The sequence below is a fragment of the Melanotaenia boesemani genome, chromosome 10, assembly GCF_017639745.1.
Source record: "Melanotaenia boesemani isolate fMelBoe1 chromosome 10, fMelBoe1.pri, whole genome shotgun sequence".
NCBI classification, from domain to species: domain Eukaryota; kingdom Metazoa; phylum Chordata; class Actinopteri; order Atheriniformes; family Melanotaeniidae; genus Melanotaenia; species Melanotaenia boesemani.
In genome coordinates, this window is record NC_055691.1 from 25,864,471 (window position 1) to 25,880,499 (window position 16,029).

At 42.4% G+C, this 16,029-nt stretch overlaps 1 protein-coding gene across 1 annotated transcript in view; it reads right to left on the reverse strand.

Annotated features, from left to right (window-relative positions):
• Window positions 1-6,657: 6,657 nt before the first annotated feature.
• otud7a (OTU deubiquitinase 7A) overlaps window positions 6,658-16,029 on the reverse strand; it is a 32,990-nt gene continuing 23,618 nt past the window's right edge. Inside the window, exons 9-13 of the mRNA XM_041997840.1 lie at window positions 15,023-15,150; window positions 14,794-14,943; window positions 9,926-10,040; window positions 9,252-9,336; window positions 6,658-8,927 (exon numbers count right to left, since the gene is read on the reverse strand). Of these exons, the coding sequence (XP_041853774.1) occupies window positions 7,368-8,927; window positions 9,252-9,336; window positions 9,926-10,040; window positions 14,794-14,943; window positions 15,023-15,150 (2,038 nt within the window). The 3' untranslated portion in view covers window positions 6,658-7,367. The remainder of the gene's footprint in view (window positions 8,928-9,251; window positions 9,337-9,925; window positions 10,041-14,793; window positions 14,944-15,022; window positions 15,151-16,029) is intronic.

Genomic DNA, 16,029 nt, shown 5'->3' on the forward strand with positions numbered 1-16,029 from the left:
ATGGCAAACTGGTTGGATTTTACAGTGTAGCTGTAAAATTAGCTTTTAGAACTGCAGCACAGATCTGTACAAAGGAGCGGAGTGATATTCCTCACTGAGACTGCCTCTTCTCAAAAGCTTGCCTAGTGCTTCAGTATTTTTCTTGCAACAGGAAGTACACCTTGTTCCTGCATTTCACCCATGCAAATATTTACAGTAACTGCTGGGGTATCAACAATGGGTGGAGCAGCATATGCTAGGGACTCCTTCCTTCCTTATTGTATTTTAGGCAAAACAGACTGATAAGTTTGCTGCAGATACACATAAAAAAATTGCAACTGCTAAATAATGAAGGATAAACTGCAAACTGCAGCCTTCCTTAGTGTAAAGTATGTACAATGCTTTAACACAAAATCACTGCAAATGAGCTTTTCAGCCAAATGTGGCCACCGGCACCAGAAGAAATCACAGGGGTGGCCTTTCCTGCTCAGAGTGAATTATACGCAATGTGGAGTGAGACAGGAAGGAAGAAAAAGAACGCAGGCATTAAAATTGTTGAAGAAGAGTCTGGTATTCTCCTAGCTCAAGCTGTATACCTCCTGTCTCCTGGCAGGTTGGAGCACACAAACAGACAAGCTGCCACCCCTGGCACCACCACACAATGGTGGACCACGACAGCAGGCATGTTCCCAGAGCTTGTTTGTCATTGCATATTTGGGTGGCAACAATAATGGATAGTTAGATTTATGTGTTTATATTTCATTCATTTTTTCCTGATTGCTCTTTGCTTTGAATGTTGGCAGGGAATTACTGTTAATCAAAGCTGAGCTCCTAAATATATACATCCTGTATCTTTTCCCAGCATGATTGTAGAGCTTCTGGTTGTGCAGTGATAGTCTTAATGCAGTGTATTAGCAGAGGACTGACTGAGATAATTCACACCTCTCTCTGTTTTTACCAAAAAAAGATCAGGAGTTTTGTTGGTTGTGTGGGTGAGGGGTTTTATTCTCTCTGAGTTTTACATCTTTCAAGCTGTTGTTTATTCTCAAGATGACACATTCATGTCTTTTTAGTGAGGTATATTGCTGCAAATGTGGGGCAAAGTACAGACAGTTATATGAGTAGCTTGAGCACATTTCTGCTAGTATCGCCCTGCAGGATGTGGGGGTGGAGGAAGTGGTTTCAGTTTGACTGATTTATCTTTTCAGTCACACCTTTTCTTTTGATTATCAGCACCCAGTTATCAGGTAGGATTCTTCATGCAGAAACTTAGGCCTAGAACCAGAGCCAAGTTATTTTCAGTACACTATCTCAATGAAAATAAAGGGCAGAGAGTGGGCAAAAGAAGCCAGGAATGAGAAGGTGTTTGGATGGTGGTACCAGTGCTGATTGGTGCACCCATCTACTCAAAGTGTAAAGCGTGGGAGGCTCTGTGAGCTGAAAGAGGGTCCGCTCCACGGAGGTGTGTGGCCAATTCTGACTCCGACAATCAGCCGAATTACTCCACAGACAGAAAAAAGGAAGAGAGGTGGTCAGCAGCAGCCACAGTCGAAGCTTTAATAACACTGAGGCCCAAGTGTGTGTGTGCCTTCATCTAAGCCAATCCCCAGAAGGCAGGATGAAGGGCCATGTGATGCCACCCACTCTCAAGCATAGCGCATGGCAGGGCTGGCACTAGATTTTGCAGAGCGGGTGGGATGAGCTCAGACATTGGAGGCAGGCACTGGCTGAGAACAAGGCTTAGCTATGGGAGGTGGGTGGTTGGGGGGAGGGAATGGGATTGGCATACCATCTAGAGTAGCAGAGGCATCAAAGGCAGCAACCCTACTGAAAACAAACCTGTAAATACAATCAGGTAGAGTGGCTTTCAGTCTTTAATGAGGGGGCATTGTTCGGAGAATTGTGTGGATGGGAATGAAATATTCACATTATAAACCCATTGAGATGTGTATTTGCTCCACATTTTAAACCCACTATGATAATGAGACCACAGTTACCATGAGAATAAATATTTATGAGCTATTGTGTTCGTTTAAGGCCTTTAATGAATTTCTGTTATGTAAGGGAAGGCACAAATGCTAGAGACAAAATGCAAACCAGACTTTCTGATTTTTGTTTAGAAAATAGTTTAGTACATTTAACAACAGGGAGGATGTGTTGGGCTGCTTGGGAGGGGAAGCTTCCTTAACTGTTTCTGTATGTATTAGAGCTCTTTGTCATTTTTAAAAGTGAAAGGGGGTCCCTTATGCAAATTCAAAGGAAATCACAGGAAAAGGAGTTCCAAGAAAAAAGACAATGCTCTCTGTCTCACCCTGTTATGGAAAGTGTGTGACAGATGAGCTCAGGACAGACTGTTGAGGAGAAAAAGACACCCAAGTGCCTTTGTCTGCTAACACTTGGCATAATGTGTGGATGCAATTCATCTTCAAAACTTAAGCCATTCCATACTACTTGCAGCTATAGCCTGTGCAGGGAGGGATAAACATTGTAGAAGTGAGTATAATCCACATTATTGTCTCCAAAATCTCAGTCATGAGACTTAGCATACAATTCATCCTGCACATTACTGCATAACTTCCACGTGTTCAAGCCTGGTGCAGCTGTACAGCTACTTTATCTCATCGATTGTTAATTAGAAAAGAAATAATCCTTAAGATTTTGACTCTATTATCTTTTTGCATTTTACCGTCCCAAGAATCAGTAGAAGGGCTGTTTTGTTTACATTTCAGATCACCATGACAACCCTTTGCTTCTGTCATCACTGTGTAAAAATGCAGGTGTCTTGTGTATGAACACGATCTCAGAAGTTATTACTTTTCCATGCTCAATCTGGATGTTAATGAAAAGCTAGCAAAATGTCACCCTTACACATTTGGGTACTTTTTTGCACTTAAAAAACTGCTAGATTGTTGCACTTTTCTCTGTTGAAGAGAGAAAAGATTGTTAGAAAATAACACTTTACAGACTCATCTCCTCTTTTAACACAACAGGAAGCATTTTTGAACTAAGGACACCACTAGCTGTAGCTCCGAAGTCTAAATGTTTTCACATTTTCATTAATGATTTCCACTGCTCAGTAGCTTGGAATCTTATTTGTTAGTTTAGTTTAATTTTTTTTCTATTTTATTTCATTTATTCATTTCCAGCATTAACAGGTGAGAGGCCGGGTACACCCTGGACAGGGCACCAGTCCATTGCAGGGCTGATTTTATTTCATAATTCACCCGATGTTTTTTTTTTAAATGTCTGTCAGAATAATTGCCTGGACTGAGGGTAGGGAACTTAAGCATCTGGTTACTTTGCTGCAGAACCTTATTGTAACACATAGAAATCAGTCTGTTATTATCATGATGAAATAAGAATAAATACATCATAACTCCGAATAGTTTGCAAGTAATTCAGAACAATGAGAGCTCTCCCCTGGAGGTAGTATCCTCTTAAGAACAAGAGGATTTGGAGGAAGTATTTTCTGATTGGTCCTGCCACAGGGTAGAGGGAAGGAACTTGTAAATGTGTAACTCTTACATAAGGGAAATCTTTGAAAAACATGTACAATTTTTGAGCATGACAAATCCAACTGCACATGCTTGGGCCAGAATTGTATTCAGAACAGGAAGGTGAGCAGCATAACAGACCATCCTAAAAAAGATTACACCGGGACACCTCTGTTTGGTATCGGCTTACTCATTACCTGCAGTTGTGCAACACTATGGATTATGTTGTTTTTCAGTTCCTCACTGTACTTATATTTTTCCGTACACTTATATAGATGCAGAATTAGGGGGTAAGGTAAAATAAAAGGTTAGGTAGAAATCACCTGCTGATAAGCTCTAGAAAGATAATGATGCCTACAAACTCCCATATTGTACTGGAGGCTAAGTTGCTAATGAAAACGTAGTGTAAGAGAAGATGTTTGCTAAGGCTAATGTAGCCAGCAACCACTCAACTGGATTAGCCAGCAGGCAGTGGTGTTAAGGTCAGTTCCTGGCTACTGGCAGTTGGTTTCAAAAGTTTCATGAGCAATCATTTGAAACTACCTGATAAACCGAGTTCCTTTTCCCATAAACATACCAAAACATGAATAGGTCTGGAATTTTTCTTCTAGCTTGGGATAACATTTGAGATGATATGTTTCAAAGCTGCAGAAAAGCTAGAAAACGCGCAATGAGCCCTTTAAAGGGGCTTTACTTAATTTTACAAAGACAGAGGTTCTTTGAAGTGTTGCTGCTCTCATGCAGGGACTTCCACCACGGAATCATGATTTTATTAATGCAGTGCAGGCTAAAACCCCAAATTTTACTACCATTCAACACTGGTTTTCAGCCTAGTCCCTCATGTAGAGAGTTTTGTCTGGTTTCTGTGGAATCTTAATGACATTTAATGCCAATTATGATTAAGGCTTCAAAAGTATTTGCAGTTCAACTTTGATAAATGTTATTTTTAATGGTTGAAAGCATTCACAGAACAGTGAACCATTCCAAGTCTTGACTATATATACTTAAATGTGTATTATTTGTGTGCAAATGTGTCTCAACTTTTTGCAGACATAAGTCTTAAAATTTTTTTTGTCATGAGCAGCTCCTGAACTCTGCATTAAAAGATTAACTGAAGCCCTAATTAATATCAGCCCTGCAGATCTGTGATTTTTGTGAGTCAATCTATGTGATGTTGAATGCCACTTGTCTTGAAATGCTTTCATGTAGAAAACCCTCCCCATTTTTTAAATGTTTCAGGCAGGAGAGGAGACCTTTCACAAATGAAGTATTGGATTTTTCTGTGGTTTCTTGCATGCCCGTTCCTCAGCTTGGTGTCAGTCCTCCTGCCACTGATAAGGTGTATTTGGAGAAAAAGGCACTGCTGCAGATCTCAGCCTGGAATGCTGCCCTACTTGACAGCTCACATGAGATCCTCAACTCTGCAACCCCAAGCCAGTTTTGGTGGGAATATTCTCCTCCCTCTTTTGTCTGACTTGTCCAAAAAAGCCAAAACTAATTACATTTTTTCAGCACACATCCAAGTTTTAAAATTCAGATTCAGGCTGTTTGAGTTGTTTTTGGTGTTTGACCCAAATTATAGAGCAGAAAAAAATCCCATTACTTCAATGTGTAATAAATCAATTTGGCCATGATTTTAAAGATTGCACTGCTAGAAAATTGGACAAAAATAAATCAGTACAGCCGAGGCCAAACTGTAACTGACTTTTAGCATTCATAAGCTGTCCTTAAAACCCGATACTCCTGACAATAAAATGTCTAAAAAAATTTTTTTCATTGACTTGATAAAAATTCACCACAGCTATGAAAGACGTTTTATGACTCTTTTCACAAGCTGATTGCAACTCTCCATTTTGAGCAGACTGACCTTTACATTAACAGTGTGCTCCTTTAATCTGTCTCATGCAAGTCTTGCAGCATTATGGAAATGCGGCACTAATCTGCTGCTCAACCCGTTTAAGGATGATGTGTAACTTCAAGCACTGATTAAGCTGCAACAATTTAAATGGAAATCATCAGAGTTTTGCTTTGTAAAATATCACAACTATATTCGATTACCGGATAAATTGGTAAAGTAGTTCCAAATTTTATCACTTGCCTTTAAACACTCAGTAGAAAACAAGAGAGAAATATTAAAGCAAACAGATAGCAAAAGTGTGCTGTAGTGCATGAAAATAAGCTTTTTAAAAATGCCTCCTGATCACGCTTTGCTGCAGGAAAAAACACAGACACACCATATTTGTAACAATAAACTATTTTTTTTTTTCATATTTACATCTGTACCTAATGTGCAAATTAATAATTTAAAGTAGTGTAAAACTCTTAAAGGAATACAAAATTATATCTTACAGTCCTAACATGGTGAGAGTCCATGAACTAGTCACATAGAAACAAAGAGGAGCGACACTGCAGTGTGTACAGGAGAGAGACAGAAGCAAACCGAGGGAGCAGTGGACATCCTTGGCCAGGAAACACTTCGTTAAGGACAGCATGGTACATTATCCAAGCATCACCAGAACAGACAGCAACACAAACACCGCGTCTTTTACAGTAGTCATGTTGAATGAGCAGAAAGCACTTGGAGGCCTGGGGTTTTTTTTTCAAATCCCACTGATTGGTTAAAGCACTGATGATCACAAAGGCTTGAGGTGCTCATAGCAGCAGGTGCTTCTTTTAACGGCCTCTAGATATGGAAGAAGAACAATCTCACACTGGACCGGTGACACGTTTATACTGAAGGTCACCACATAGTGCTATTAGCATGATTGCACATTGTGATGTGTGTGTGTGTGTGTGTGTGTGTGTGTGTGTGTGTGTGTGTGTGTGGAGGAAAGAGGGGAAGGGGAGACACATAATAACACTTCAGACAATTAAACACCAGCCTGCCTTCACAACTCACAGTTCATCTCATCTAACACATCTACCGAGCAGAGTAGTCGACAGGCAACTCAGAGAAACACACCATAAACAAACACTGCATATTTGAGAAGCAATTCAACTTACGCATGTTGTTTGGTGTTTGGCACAGAAATATTTTGAATATTTGGACTGTAATTTGTTCTTTTTAAGAAGCCAGCTTGGCAGTGCTTGTGGGGCGAAAACATGAAATGAAATCTTGCACAATATTTTGAGTCCGATTATGACACAGGAAACCCCTCCTAACATGGCAAGAACAGAGGTACAATTAATAAATGACAGTTTTACCCTTCATCCTAATCAGACATTACAATCTATAATGCTTACATTTGAATTCCTGTAGTTCAATTTGTTTACAAAAGCACACTGTGACATTCTTTTACAATTTACAAGACATAGTTAACCTACAGTAACTACAGTATTGGTGCATAGACAAAACTGGGAGAGAGTGTAGCAAAAATCACCAATTTATTGCTTTAAAGTCTAATATTATTCCCCCGTTAAATTTCTTGTGATTGCAAAACAACTACAAATTTTCCACAGAGATTTTGAAGAACCAGGCAGAGGTATTGCATCCAAACTGATTAAAAGAGCTAAAATGTTCCTTCCTGATGAGATGCAAATCTTTTGTACTTCAAAAAATAAAGAACTTTCCTTCACATACAGACAAATTACATCACAGAGATGACTTTTACTCTAAAACAAGTAAAAGACTAAATTTAATGAGACATAAGTAAAAGAAAACATCTGGCCAAAGCTGCTCCCTGTTTCAAGTTCTACTTCCCCCATCATAAAGTAATCTTTACTAACAAGGGAAGGGTGATGGGAACACGTGAGCATTCTTTAAAAAAGAAAAAGAAAAAGAAACAAAAACAACTGGGAAATGTTTGCTTTTGTGTAATTCAAAATGCAGAGCGCAGATGGTGTTATTCCCTCAAGTCTCTTGTGGCCGTGTTGTGGCTGAAGTAGCAGTGATGGCTATACAGGCCTCTGCATTTTGCTCTCCCTCTCCCTGCGTTTAAGCTCCTCTCTGTAGCAGTATGAACAGTAGTTTTCTGTCTCTGGCCTCCCGTAGAAGGAGCAGTTCTCCCTCTTGCAGCGACGCTGCTGAAAGCAGTACAAAGGGCTTCCAGAGCTCCGCCCTTTGGTTTTGTCTTGGTTGAGCCAGGTGTGAGACGAGTTGTCCTCATCAGCAAACTCAAGGCAGTCCTGAATGTCTCCCGCATTGAATCCATTTGTGTAAGTGTGGGACTTGTGTTCGCCAGGCATGTTGTAGGCCAGGGTTTCCATGGTGTTAACAGTGCGGACCCCTGACAGGCGTGCAGGACTGTAACTCTGGGATGAGAGTGTGCGGTTCTGCTGGGGATAGGTGGCGCACGTCTTTAGAGTGCCTACCACAGGTTTATAGGGTTCATCTTGGAAGATGGAGGATTGCATGTTGACATCTTGTAAGTGAATCACGCTGTGCCTTTGGATGGGGGGTGTATGGCTGTAGTGGGCAGACACAGGAACAGGCCCAGTTCTCTTAGCACCAATACTAGGGGAGGAGTAAGGTGCTGGGGTTGGGGCCGGGTGAGAGACATGGTGCGGAGCTATTGGCGGGGTGAGAGGAGGGACTGGGACAGAAACAAGAGGGGCTGCAGGAGTAGGACTGTTTCTGCCCTGCATCTTGAGACCAAGCAGAGACTGTGAGTTGTTGTAGGTGTGATGGGGCAGGATGGGAGAGCAGCTCTCTGGAGGTGAGCTGTCTGATGTTTCCCTCTGGAAGACACTCTCATTCTCAGGGTTCTTTACAGCCACCTCATTAGCGGCAGGGGGCTTCTTTTCGGCCTCCTTCCTCTTCTGCTCCTGCTCCTGACTGAACCGCTCTTGGGCGTTTGTCAGATAGTAGCTGATCATCTCTTCATGGAACTGGTGTCGATGGCTGGTGAGCAGAAGCCCTGCAAAAATGAACTTGCGTTCTCCCTGCATGGCAGCCCGCAGGATGTTGAGACTGAGCTTGACATCTGTGCTGTATTTCCAGTTTTCCAAGGTCTTGTCCCCCGAGCTTCTCCCTGAACTATCCTGTCTCTCAGTTGGGGATGAGCTGGACGGTCTATCTCTGTCTGTAGGGGAAGGACTGGTGGCCTTCTCAGAGGAAGTGGAGCTTGTAGATTGGCCCGACTCCTCCTTGCTTCCCTTGGTTGCCTTGGATTCCTTCTTTTTTGCCTTTTCCCCTCCGTTCTCCCCATTACGACCTGAGCCAGAGTTCGATTTGTTCATTTTGCCATGCACAAGGCCACCTAGACCTCCCATATTCTTCTTTAGCTTGATACCCAGTGTTTTGCTGAAGCTTCCTAGTTTGTTGGCTACAGAATCAGCCCGGCTCTTGTCCTTGTCTTTTCGCTGCTTTTCTTTGTCCTTCTCCTTGCTTGGCTTGCCAGTGTTGACGTTAGAATTGCTGCCGACAGACTCACGGTCAGAGTCCATTGATTCAGCGAGAGACTGGACATCCTCACCTGCAGAGGCTGTGGGAGACTCTGGCTGAGCCAAGGGAGCCTGCATAAAGTCAGACACACAGAAAAACCAAAGAAAATATAGGACAAAGATTAAGATCACAATTTAAAGATGTGGAGAGAGCTATTAAAATTCCTCTCACGAAAAAAAAACTTCCAAAAGAAAAAAATTCAGAATGAACTCAACTGCCTATTTTTGATGACAGATAACCAGTACACACATAAATACCACAGATTATAGCATTTTGACAGTAAATAAAACTGAATGATTGGACTCTGGGGTTTCAGGGACATCTGGAATGAGGGAGTCTCTCCAAAGCTAAATTAACTGTGACAAATACAACACACATGTGAGAAACACACTCACCCTTGTTTCAGATGGGATTCGGATCCATGTTACATTCATGTAGTTGTGCAGCAGGTTGAGTTTGGCCTCCAGAGACAAGATAAGACTGTGGAAGAACATGTATCCATCATCAACAGGAAGTTGCATGATACATTTCACAAATTATGATTTTAAGAAAAGTATGTATCATGTGTCATGTATCATGCATCGGAGGTCACGGAATAGAAAGAAATCGGCTACTAGTCACGGGTTGTACATCAGATAAACGATGTTTGCATTGCAATAATAAAGAGGAGGTATTAGGAGAGGGTTTGAGCATCTTTTCTATGTGTGTCCACATTGTTCATATTGCAGCTTGTTTGAGGATAAGCTAAACCACTGACTGGAAGGAATGTGAAACAGAACCCCTTACATAAACTCTGTTAAACTCAGAGAGGGTGTTCCTGCTTTAGATGGGCCATTCCTGGGAAACGTGATGGATGACTGACGTGACTCACAATTTGTTCTCTCAATACACACTCTTTGAAGTGACCCGAGCCCAGATCTCATAATCAGAGTTAAATCCCCCACACAGAGCCTTGTGGGTGGACTGACAGAACTGCCTTGGCCTGCAGTTTTCACTCTCTCACTTTTCGTGAGCAACCCTGTGTGCTTTGTTGATAAGCATCACCCATGATATAGTATACAGGACTTACTTGGCTAGCTTGGTATTATCATTGTCGTCCCTCCCCCAATCCCAGTCCCTGCCAGGGTCTACAGCAAAATGGAGCGCCAGCAGCTTGTGCTCCGAGTCAGTCAGAGGGATAACAGCTGTAAGAGATGAGATTATCAGAACATCAGTTTGGTCCAGCCTTCCAAACAGAAGCAACATTGCATGCCACCGTTTCTCTTGCAAGCTAACATGACAACATAATACCACTGCCTGTCAGTCCAGAAAAAAGTATCCTGGGGATACTTCCAATATTTTTTAGGCAAGAAAGTGACTGTAACCAGTGCAATTCATCCATAGAGAGAAGAACCAAAGTCAAACTTGATTATTTGTGTTATAACACAGATGGCCAGTCTTTTTGACTTTTGAATGATCTGAAAAATAAAACTAAAAAATCTGGCTTGTCATAAATCTGGAGCATTCAGACACTGAATGTGATAGAACTAAAAAATACAACACAGCTACCAAATAGAGGTCGTGGTGGGACTGGTTTGTCAAGGAGAACAAGACTGGACCTCTGACATCTGAACATCTGCACAAAAACTGGACAAAAACTGGTGAGTGTTTTGACATGTTGACCTCCTTGTTTACTTAGTTAAAAACAGAATTTCCAAAGGATATTAAAAAAAAAACTCAACATCTCACAGAATAGAATTAGAAGAACACATTTTCAGATACACAAAAACTAAACAGAATAAAAAGCACAAGTTGTTAACAATGTTTTCTGTTGGGGTTTTAAACCTCAGGGCCACAGTAGCTCAGGGCTGCACAACATTATTTGCTTTAGTAATCGACAGTGGTGTGAGATAAAAGCTGCTGAAATAATTTACATTCATCCTTTGATATGATCAGCTACTCACAAGCAGGAAGATGTTTTCAACACTAATCAGTGGACACACAATATAAAACAGACACCTAGCTGGGCTTCCTCTCGTGGGAAACCTGCTAACAGTGTACACAGTGCAGGCGTTTACAGTAGATGTTTTTGTGAGAATGTGTGGGTGCCCTTTTAAAACAACAGTACGAGGAGAACTAGTTGGGCCTCACTGGCCCACATGACAGCTCTCCTCAGGCTACCTTGTGTGGGGGCTGTTGTTCACATGACTGCAGAAAGATGCAGGCTGTTCAGGCTGAGGACATTCCAGCCTTCACTGTCAGACCCAGATGGAAGACTCAGTCTCTTCCTGGCCTCATCAATTCTTCCATTGCCAATAGGCTGCTGTGCTCTGCAGGCTTCATGGAGACTTAGATTCCCAGTAGCACTCTCCTCTCCTGTGCCCAGGAGGACACTGCAGGTCAAACTCTCCTCTTCTTGTGTTTGAGTGACTCTGGTTATACACAATGTTAGGCTTCAGAAAGCTGGTGGTAAATGAGCTGTGATAACAATTGACAGACAACATCTGACCACACCCTTGCTTGGACATTATTAAGAGCACTGATAACAAACAAGGTTTTGTCCAGAAATCTGTCCTTATATGTCTGTCTGTCCATCCAAAACGCAGACTTTCTAAAAAAAATCGTGACCTGCAGCTACAAAGTCAAACAGTGACGAGAGTGCTGGCATGGCAGCACTGTAAACTGAGAGGAAAAATGTTTTCTTCCAGAAGGGCCTTTCCAAGAACAGCCTTGCCCAGAAAAATCAGTCATGATCACAAACACACACACACTGGCAGGCAGAAGACAGTGAACTGGCTCCCACTCAGTTCCCACTTGGGTCATGCAGGAGGCAAGCGGAGGTCTGTGAGGTGGCGTCCTGGCTCCCACGATGCAGCTGTCCTCCCTTCTCGCCATTCTAAAGTGCTGTGTGCGCTGTTGTTCCTGCTTGGAGCCGGTCCAGATTCAGAGATTCAACACTGCCAATTGAGCTCTGGGGGACTGAAGTGTGCTGTAATGTATTTACTATCACTGTTGGCAGCCTTGTTTTGTTGTCCTTGAATGACCAATTCCCATAGCTTATGCATGCATGACATCATAGCCTTCTGTGGTATGTGAGCTGTGTACTAGGCTACATAGCAGCTAGTCTGCCATGCTGTGCTCAGTTTGCAACTTGATTCAGGAGAGAAGGGGAGCAAACTTGGGTGTAACCTGTGAGGAAACAGCTGTTGCAAATTAAGCTTTCTCAGCATTTATTCATCAAATTTGACTGGACATAAACATCATTTTTTTCGCCTTTTTATTGGTTTGCAAAACATGAGCCGCAAATACATCATGTCTTCTATCACGAGAACAGAATGAGGGTGGATCCTTCCCCTTCTTTCACCCCTTTAGGAAGACAAAACCACCTATTAAAGGTTTGATTCACAGCAGGAACACTCAGCCAATGTTTTACTCTGTATTGTGATTCAAAAACAATATGTACAACTGGAATATGCACAAATTCAAATTCCTGACTTTGGCCAGTCTGCACAGCTGCAGATTTACAGGGTCCAATTCATAAGCGCAAACAGCAGCCGTGCATATTAACAAGCCTGAGAAGATTTTAACAGCAGAATCAAGATGGCAATTACAGGCAGGCACACTACATCTGAAGTAAGACAAAAACACAGCCAGTAGAACTTCAGCAGTGATCGCTATACTGACTTAATTACTCTGACAGCATGGTGAGTATAACACTGGGCGTATTCAAATGAAAGAGATGTGACCCCTGGCAAAAGCTGGGTGGTTACACCACACTCTTAGGTAGGTGGTCTCTGTATAAAAGATGACCGTTTTCTTCATTCGGATGGGTGTTAGAAGTTTAATGATGGAAAGCCAAAGAAAACCTGGAAGTGTTTTGGTATTGAGACCAGAGCTTGAAATAGCTCCAGAGTTTTCCAAAGGGTCAATTCCTCTCATACGTCATTTGACCACAGAAGCACAAACAACCTGATGAAAGACAGGCAGCAGCATCTACTGAGGAGCTAGTCATTATCACGCAGCAGGTGAGCAGCAGTTTTAAAGGATAGAAAACACACCCATGGGCTCTTGGTTCACCTGAGTGCCCTTTGAGAAAACTACTTGATGGCATTTTTGGGATGAGCTCATAAAAACAAAGGTAAAAGAAAGTTTTGATCTCAAAGAAATAACCTCTGGCTGCATTCACCCCTCCATTGTTGTTTTGTCATCATTCATCCTCAATGTAGCCCCAGATGCTGTGCAAGCAGCCAGTAAAAGGAGAAGCATAATCTGTCTGTGAGATTTAGAGTCAGGTTACTTGGAGGGTCTCCGCTATAACCTTCCACACAGAGGGCTGAAGAATGAGCCAGTATTCTAACTCAGCCTCTGACACCTGAACACACACAAGGCCAGCAGTCCCTCAGATGCTCGTCGCTGAACAGGGGGGAAATTAACAGCAACCATCCACCTGAGACATCCACACAGTGGCCTGACTGTCAGGAGAGAGGGTTGGTTTGTCAGGGCCCCAGTAGTTGAGGACCCTGCCCATATGCGGTGATGTGGTGAGGGCTTATAGGCGGGCTGGGGTGACCCTGCCCTAATTGGCAGTGGAAGATTAGGCCCGCCTTTCTGGCATCTGTTCAGAGATACAAAAAGCAGCATGACAAGTCAGTAATGCTTTTTGAAATTACACTTTGTTCATTTGCATGTGTGAAAGACTTTCAATGTGCATCATTGTTTAGTGATATGAATTATCGCATGACATGCGAATGCACTCTGTTAGGGGCACAAGTGTTTTCAAAACATCCTGAAGAGAGACTGCAGACTTTCTGATCTTATCACAGGACACAGTGTACCCACATGAAAAAAGTACAGCCATGGAGAAGTGTTGTGACTGAGCTGCACCAGGTTATTTGAACATATGCACCATCTGGTGGACGAGAAGAGAAACCCCACATTTCACACTGAAACGCTCACTGAAGTAATGAGGGGTTGGGGGTTGTGGGGTAAGCTGGCTTTGATGTGCTGCTGGGACATTAAAGGGGATGATTTCAAGGCAGAGATGGCAGCTCAGTAATCACAAGTGTCTGCGGCCATACGCTGACTTCATAAATAAGTTAGAGTTTATCATTTATCAGTTTATTATATAAAGAAAAATACCTTACATTTTCAAGAAAAAAAACAGAGAAGTAGAAGGGGGAAGACACAGGGTAAGAAAGAAACTATTTGCGTAAGTGTGTCTTTACTTGAGAGTGAGAAACATAAACGGAGACAGATTTGGCCGGCTGCCCACACAAATGACAAGTGAGTTCCACCCACTGAGCCAGACACAGAAGAGTGCCGTGACTGCTAAGACTGGTTGTCAAGGAGATCCACTCTATTTGTCAATTAAAGGAACTCCATGTGAGGAATGCTCTGACCTCGAGAATAAGTAATGCATCCGGAGTGGGAGTACTGGCATCTGAATGGGCAAAACAAGACAAAAACAAGAGTCACTCAACACAATGGAAAATCTGCTCTCCCTAGCCACAACTTAAGCCAATCAATATGCTCTGCAGAGCTCCATTTTACAAACCCCTGTGAAAGACGTAAACACATAAACAGACTACCATGAGAAAGTAATCGAACAATCTGAACTTCAAAAGACACATGCACTGCTGGTAGAAAAAAGAGAAGCAGCATGATGCCTACTTTCCTCCACACTAGCCACTCCCTGCTTAATGCTGCCTGAACTGGCCTGGTTTAATAATGGATCACAGGTAATCAGACTGCTGTGTTATACATTATTCACCTCTAGAAGGACAGGCAAACCCCTCCACCTTTACTCTTGCAGTTATCCCACAAGGTTAAAAGCAAAGACTCCTGAGCTATTGATTGGGCCATGATGAGAAGAGTTAAAGAAAGATTTACATTAAACCTGACGTTGTCAACAACTTTTTTCCTGTGAAGACTAGAAGTAGTTTTGTGCCATATGATTACCTTGCTCTCTCTGCTGGTCTCTCTGCTCCATGGACACCAGTGCGGAGAAGTGAGCCTGATCATAGGCCAGGACCAGGGGGGAGCAGTGACAGCGGCTGGGAGGCACCTCCAGCGGCAGGTATAGCCCTCCAAATGGGATGGGAGCAAAAGCTGGAATTCAATTAAGAACATGGTGGTGTCAACTCTTACAGTGCAACAGGAAGATCATGCCAAGATGTGGTTCATCTACCTTCTCCTCCTGAGTCTCTGAGCATCGTGTCAGCTACCACTACAATCGGCCTGCGCAATACATGGGCCAGCACAAACACATGGAACTCCTCCAAACTCTCGTAGACTGGATCCTCAGAGTTATCCACCCTAAAGAAAAACACATAACACAGAGGGACATTGTTATATTAAATGTCCATACTAATTCTGTGCAAGTTTCATCTGTGTATTTGGATTTATTTTCCACTTTGGCTGCCCTTAGCAGACAGGATGACTACATCCATCTTTTCATAGATGTATCTAAAAAAAAAAAGAGCTAGAGAGGGAAAAGGGGAGAGGAGAGGCAGAGCTCTCAAGCATGCAACCACCAGGGAACCGGAGGATGTGGAACAATTAAGTTGTCAGCCACACAAACAACCACACTGCCAAATTCACTCTAATAAAGAGCCTGTTAATATGTGAATCCCACTCAACCTATTCAGAGGCTCATCTCACACTAGGACCATCAAACATCCCTAACCTTATTACTGTATTACTAGCAAACTCAATGAGAAGTTCAAACCTCCAGATGAAATGACTAAATTACTCTCTTAAAAGGGATATTTTCAGTGATGGAGGGTTTTGTACTTTACAAGTCATGTAAAAATAATGTGCTGTTGCTGTCAACAGAACACAATGTTTGTGTTGATTGTTATTCATTTCTTATGTCAAATAAAAGGCTGATTGCATCCAAAAGGTATTTTAATGTATTTCTTATCTGCACACAGTTGTTTTTACTTCCCCAAACGAGCTGCTAGTGTCTACGTGAGAACATATGCATGTTTATTTCACAGACAAACCACAATATTTCTGTGTGCGTAGGAAGAGGAAACCAGAGTTAGTTTCCAATCCGCCTCTGTAGCATAAAATAAGTCACTCTAACATATATTTACGTAACTTGCTTCACCTAAAAGTAACCCCCAGCTCACAGTAGGCTGTTACAGCCGAAATGATTAGTGCAGGTGGCAGCCAGTAGATGGCACAGTCTCA